The sequence below is a fragment of the Passer domesticus genome, chromosome 16, assembly GCF_036417665.1.
Source record: "Passer domesticus isolate bPasDom1 chromosome 16, bPasDom1.hap1, whole genome shotgun sequence".
Lineage (NCBI taxonomy): Eukaryota > Metazoa > Chordata > Aves > Passeriformes > Passeridae > Passer > Passer domesticus.
In genome coordinates this window covers 6,578,142-6,584,774 of record NC_087489.1, presented here as the reverse complement: position 1 = coordinate 6,584,774, position 6,633 = coordinate 6,578,142, and the positions used below count along the sequence as shown (strand labels likewise).

At 57.6% G+C, this 6,633-nt stretch overlaps 1 protein-coding gene across 1 annotated transcript; it reads left to right on the top strand.

Moving 5' to 3' along the window:
• The first annotated feature begins 1,490 nt into the window (after positions 1 to 1,490).
• Positions 1,491 to 6,429, top strand: CCN5 (cellular communication network factor 5). The gene is made up of 5 exons (XM_064391697.1): positions 1,491 to 1,668; positions 3,961 to 4,177; positions 4,778 to 5,029; positions 5,602 to 5,768; positions 6,254 to 6,429. Exons 1-5 carry the CDS (start codon positions 1,609 to 1,611, stop codon positions 6,275 to 6,277), a joined length of 720 nt encoding a protein of 239 aa, XP_064247767.1. The 5' UTR covers positions 1,491 to 1,608; the 3' UTR covers positions 6,278 to 6,429.
• Positions 6,430 to 6,633: the final 204 nt, after the last annotated feature.

The window sequence follows — 6,633 nt, the reverse complement described above, 5'->3', positions numbered from 1 at the left end:
GGCCTGGGTGGTGCTGGGGCTGCGCCATGCAGAGCAGAGGCTGCAGCACTGCATAGGTGACAGCAGCCTTTGGAAAGTGTCCTGGTGTTCCCTCGTTAACAGCCCGGCTGCAGCTAATGAAGCACAGCCACAGCAGAGATTTGGGGTGGCAATGTGGGAGCTCAGCCTGCCCTCCTCCCTGCTGGCCTGTGCCCACCCTGCTCCGTGCCCTGGCTTCCAGGCTCTGGAAAGCATGGAGCTGAGCTCAGGATTGCTGCTCAGGTGACTGAGAACCTGCTTCACGAAAGCAAAACAGTGGGGAAAAGGCCAGAGATGGGGCAGCACCCTTAGCTGTGTGGTTCTGGTGTCTGCTTGCAGCAGCCAGCAGCTCCTGTGTGTTGGCCATCACACACCTGACATCTGGCAGCAGTTCTCGTGCCTGGGTGCTGCAGGCAGTCTGTGCACAGCCACCAGGACCATCCCTTGGACAGCACAGCAGCAGCAGCCCTGGCCCCAGAGCACGTCCTGCAGGAAGGGACAGGGGTGCAGGAGAGGAGCCAGGAGAGCTGCAGGACATCCTGCATCCTTCTGCTCAGGCCTCTCCTCTGAGCTCTGGGCTCACAAATTGTCCTCTCAAATTTTGTGATAAGATCTGGGGAATGGGAATATAGGGAAGTGGCTCTGTCTAGTGCAGGTCTTGAGGAGTTTGGGTTTGTCTTTTCTAAGAGCCAACCTCAGACCCTCAGTCACAGGGGACAAGAGTAAAGCTTGCACAGGGCAGACTGAGGAAGCATTGGGAGGCAATGGCTGAGCACCTGCTTTTCATGCCCAAACTCGGATTTTTAATTCTCACTATTGATTAAGATGATCATAATACTTCAGGGGCTGAATTTGCGTTTTCAGGGCTTGAAATCAGTGGGGTCAGAGTGCAGCCCTCTCTGCATCAGCTACCCAAGACAATGCAACACGATGTGCATCCAACCACCCCACAGCCTCTCCAGTCCCTCTCAGGATGGGGATGATGTGGCAGCAGCACCACCACAGCAAATCCATTTCCAGCTCCTTTGGGTGACCCCTCTTGCACAGCCTGCCCTGCACTGGGTGCAGCATTAAATACAGGGGGGGATGCCCTGTTGCTGCCTGGTCACAGCATTGTCCCACAGCAGCAGCAGGGACACTCCTGCCAATCCCTTCAAATCCCAGGAGGAAGGTACCAGCTCTGCCTGGGCAGACTTTGATCACAGGATAGGGCATGAAGCTTCCCTCCCAGGCTAGGGGAAGGGAGCTGGATCACCTCACAGCCTTGTTCCCCAGCCTCTCTGCCCTGCTCCCCAGGGACAGCACAGCATCCCTTCCCTTCACTCCTTGTCCTGGTGGACAGCACATTCTCACCTTGAGAAGAGTGGAAATGGCAGCTGGAATGTGGGCTGGAAAAAAAAAAGAAAGGAAAAAAAAGAAAATCTTGAGGCTTGTCCAAACCTACTCATGTTTATATTGGAGCCTGTGAGTGACATCAGAGCAGGGAGAGTATAAACACCAGCAGGACCTGCTCTGGGCTTTAAAACCTGCGAACACTGCCTCCAAACTGCCTGGGGGGTGATGTGCTGAAGTGGCACAGGGCAGAGCAGCATGAGGCTCCAGCTGGAGAAGCAGCTCCTCTTCCTCTCCCTGCTCTGCATCCTCTCCAAGGTAAGGCAGACGGGGCACTGGGGCAGCTTCAGCCGTGCAGCAGCCGGGTCTGGCAAAGCGGGGAGCAGGAGGGACTGGCGTGTCACCACGAGCCTGGTGTGATGCAGGAGGCAGAGCTGTGCTCGGAGAGGTGTTGGGGATGAAGGAGCAGGGTCCGAGGAGCGCGCAGCAATGCCGGCAATGCCCGCAATGCCAGCAATGCCCGCAATGCCAGCAATGCCCGCAATGCCAGCAGTGCGCTGCGCGCTCCCGGCGCTGCGCGCTCCGCGCCGGGCTGCGCTCGGCCCCGCCGGCCAGCGAGCGCAGCTGGGCGGCAGCGGCTCCTCCGGGCTCCTCCGGGCTCCTCCGGGCTCCTCCATCCCCGCCCAGGCTCCCGAGGCAGGGGCCAAGCCACGAGCACCAGCCCTGGCGTTACTCAGCTCTCCCCACTCCTTGGAATGCTCATGCCAAGCCACTGCCTCCAGTGGGATTTGGGTTGTTGCAGAGGTTTTATTATTTTTTTTTTCTCTTGGACTCTGTGTGAAAATATTTGCCTGTGCACAGAATAGGAATGTTGAAGAATTTGGGGCATCTCAGCTCCAAGTTCTAATTGCTGCTTGAATCCCCAATGTCGTGGCCACGTTGTGCCTACTTGACTCTCTTCCCAGAGTTCAGATCTCTGACAGAAGCCACATTGTCATCTAAAGACAAGTAAATTACAAGGAGCAGGGAGAAATGGATTTATGGCTCAGCTAATCTTTCTAAAACATCGATTTGTAATAACAACCTCCTGAAAGATGAAAAATGCCCTTGGCTGCCTGGGTGAGCTGTAACAGAGCAATGATTCTTGCCCCAGGTGCTCACGAGTGCCTGGAGAATCACCAAGGACCATCGTGCTGCCAGCCCAAACCTGGCCACCACAGCCAGTCCCTCGGTCCTGCCACATTAATAACGCTGCTCACTGGCAGAACTAGAGCAAGACCCAGATTACCCAATCCATTTTGGATATATTTAACTCCAATTATTGGCACTGACACTCCCATAGCCCCATGAAAAGCATCTGAACTGCTGCAAATGGGGAGCAGATAGAGCACCAGGAGCTACCCTGACTCATGTCAGACCTTATACCACTGGGAGAAACTGAAAGAAAAAGAAAAATGGTATCTAAAACCTACATGGTCTGGCTGAGCCCAGTGCTCTCCTGGCAGACTCAGCAGTCACACGAGGACTGGACCAGGGCAGGGATGAAGGGTTTGGTTGCAGGTTTGCTGTGCTGCACACATTGGCCCTGCATCCAGCAGTGTGTGCATGGTGCTGAGCAGCAGGGCTGCCGGGGGCTCACATCACTCTCAGGCCAGCACTGGCAAAGGATTCTCTTCCAAACTGCAGAGCCAGCTCTCGTGGCTCTGTATGCAACAGCTCTGTCACCTGTGACATGATGGGAGCTCAAGAGCTGCCTGAAAGAGCTGTTGGGGCAAGCAGGGTGAGCCAAGGGTACAAACATCCTCCTGCCCAGGTGAACTCCCATGGGCACCTCCCTGGCAGACAATTGGCTGAGCAGGCAAAGCACTGCAGTGCACAGCCCTGCCAAAGTGATTATTCAGTCTAGCCACGAGGGAAAACAGCTCCCAGTCCTTGAAAACATGCCTGTCTCTGGGCTCCTTGCCCAGTGGGCCAGGCCAGGTGAGGATGCTGCAGCCAGGGACAAGCAGAGGATGCAGCTGGACCAGTGAGGAATGCAGTGAGCTCTGCCTGGCCTCAGAACCCCCTCTGCTGATGCAATGTCCTGTTTCTTGGCATGAATGAGAGCTCTTAAGACTCTAAGGAGTGAGGTGCTGTGCACTCATCATGTGAATTCTGTCCCTGCAAAGCCACCTCTCCTGGGCTGGGCACAGCCTTGGGGGCAGGCATGGGATGGGCTGCTTTGCCTCCCTCCCTTCCTCTCTCCCACTGTGCTGTTTGGGGCTGCTGACCTCATTAAATAACCACCACTGCCTAGGATATTCACCTTGTAGCCCCATCCTGTGTGTTCAGAGTAGTGGCACATTAAAGTCCCTATCTTTCATAGTTCTGAGCCTCTGAGCATCCTTGATTCTCCATGGTTTTCCATAGGTGCCCTCCAAAGGGGACAGTAGCTTTCCAGGATGATTGAGATATTCCCATGGATTTGGAGCCTCCTTCCACCAAAAATCTGCCCCCATGGTTGAGACAAAGTCACCAGGCCGTCCCAGTGACAAAGTCACCTGGCTGTCCCAGTGACAAAGCAGCTGCTAGCCAAAAACCACCTGCATGGATTCAGCTCTGCCTCCACAGGTTTGTGCCCAGCTGTGCCGGAGACCATGCTACTGCCCCTGGGTGCCACCCCGCTGCCCCCGCGGGTCCCCGCTGGTCCTGGATGGGTGTGGCTGCTGCAAGATCTGTGCCCGGCGCCTGGGAGAGCCCTGCGACTTCCTGCACGTCTGTGACCAGAGCCAGGGCCTCGTCTGTGACTACAGCTCAGCGTCTGCAGGGATGGGAGGCACCTGCAACTGTGAGCACAGGGGCTCCCACTTTCCCCGGGGATGCCCCCACACTCCAGCCCAGCTCAGCCATGACCTCGCATGGCTTCAGGCATCCCGCAGCGCCACCAGGGGAGAGGTTGAGGCCAGGAGAGCAGCTTTCCTGAGGATGGTGCACACAGCTTGGCCATGGGGCTGTGCCCCATCTCCTGCCAGCTCTTGTGCTGCCTTCTGACTGAGAATTCAGGGTGGTTTCAGTGAGAATGGATGGGGGGTCCCAGGGGTGCTGCAGTCACCCAGCCAAGGCTGGAGCCTGGGGGTCCTGCAGAGAAATCTCACAGAAAATTTTCCTAGCCTGGAAATCCTGAAGGCAGGGTCAGAGCCAAAGGGCAAGGGGGTTCTCACAGCTTGTGAGCTTTGAAAAAACAGAGAGCTGAGGAGAGAATACAGGGAAGGGGAGGAGACTGAGTGATGAACATGCTGCTGCACACCCATGTCTGCCCTGCACACCACTCGGTCAATTCTGTGGTCCCCTCACCTCAATCCCTTTGTCCAGCCTCACAGTTACCCCCAGCACTGCCCCTGCCATCCCCATCTCTGTCCCTCTGTCCCTAACGGGCTGTCCCTTGCAGTTGAAGACGATGAGGAGGGCTGCGAGGTGAACGGCCGGGTCTACCGAGACGGGGAGGTTTTCCAGCCCAGCTGCAAAATCCAGTGCCATTGCTTGGACGGGGGCTTCACCTGCATCCCGCTGTGCCAGGAGGATGTGCGGCTGCCCACCCCGGACTGCCCCTTCCCCCGGCGCGTGGAGATGCCCGGGAAGTGCTGCCCGGAGTGGATCTGTGACGCCCAGGACCAGCACCTCCCCCGGGATGCCAGGGCAGGTAAGATGCGGAGCAGCTCCAGGGAGAGGGCTCACACAAGTCTGGGATGGCTGTGAAACATCAGCAGGAGACACCTCACACGTTTCTCTGCACGCAGGGCGATGCCTGCAGCACCACAGGGTGCACAGCACCTGCCTCCTGTGGTGTCGCATTTTAGTTAAATGGTTTGCTCTGTCTGACCCCTCGAAAATGTACGGTTTATTCCAAGCTGTGATCCTCCCCTGAAGTCTCATGTGTCTGTAATCCCATTGGCCCAAATCTCATTCCGCGCCCGCTTTGAATGTCCCTCTTAAGCTGTGTGAGGGAGACAAGACTCTCTCTTGGTCTTTTTCTTCCTAGCTCTCCCTCTCTCCCCCTCCCTCCCCCTTTCCCCTTCCCCCTCATTAACCATGCTGCTCCCGGGGGTGGGACCCCCAATAAACCCTCATCTAACCAGCACCCTCAGAGCGGTGTGGAGTCTCCTTGTGTTCCTGCTGCTCCCGGTGAACTCACAGCCTAGAGGACTCCCCGGGGTGCCCCCCATACGAACCGCAACACCTCCAACCATCCTTTCCCCCCGTCCTTTCTTGCAGCCGCCGGGGCAGTGCCGCTGCGCCCGCCCTGCCCGCCGTGGGGCACGGAGTGGAGCCCCTGCTCGGCCACCTGCGGGCTGGGCTTCGCCAGCCGCGTGTCCAACCAGAACCGCCTGTGCCGCCTGGAGACCCAGAGGCGGCTGTGCGCGGCCAGACCCTGCCCGGCGGTGAGTGGGGCCGGGGCGGCCGCTGCCTCCGGGCGCACGGGGGGCTGACAGGGGAAGTAAAGTGCCAGCAACACCTGCCTGTGGTGTTGCCATGAGCTGACCGTGTCTCAGGGACACACGAACCATCTGCCGAAACGTTGCTTGGCAAACAAAGTGCAGACCATCATTTTGGGGTGTCTGGATGTCTGAATCCAAGAGCACTGTGGATCCCACGCAGGTGAGCCCGGCCTGCCCCTATGGCCAGAGATGGATTTGCAGCTCCTGCCTGGCTCCCTGGGCACAGCCGGGAGGAGCTTCTGCCACCCCTTTACTAGCCTGGCACGGCCCCAGTGTGGACACAGTGCTAATCTGCCCTTCTGGCGTGCAGGTGGCACTTTCTGCCCACTTCTTTCCCCCTGCACTGCCATGCTACGTGCTCCCCAGCTGCGGGGGACACACCACCACCCCTCTCCATCTCCCCACTGAGCTGCATTCTGCCTTTCCAGATGGGAAGAGGAGGTCGTTTGTAGCTGTGCCCACCCCGGATTCACCCTGGAGCCAACGCCTCATCCCGGCAAAGAGTCTGGCACAAACCCATGGCACTGTGGTTACGCTGAAGATGGAGGGTGTTTCCACTGGGACAGCAGAGAGGAAATGATGGACTTTGGCTGCAAAGGAGGCTGGAAGCAGAGAACAAGATCCTCGTGTCACCCATCACCTGCCTCCTCTGTACTGCCCCAGGCAGGGTTACTGGGCAGCATTCCGAGTTCCTTAGGCTGAATGAAATGGGAAATGGGGAAATCCTGCTCCAAGCATAAACCCACCCAAGAAACCAGGAATTGGTCCTTTTCTGGACCAGTGGGGCTTCTGAAGAGATGATGCTGCT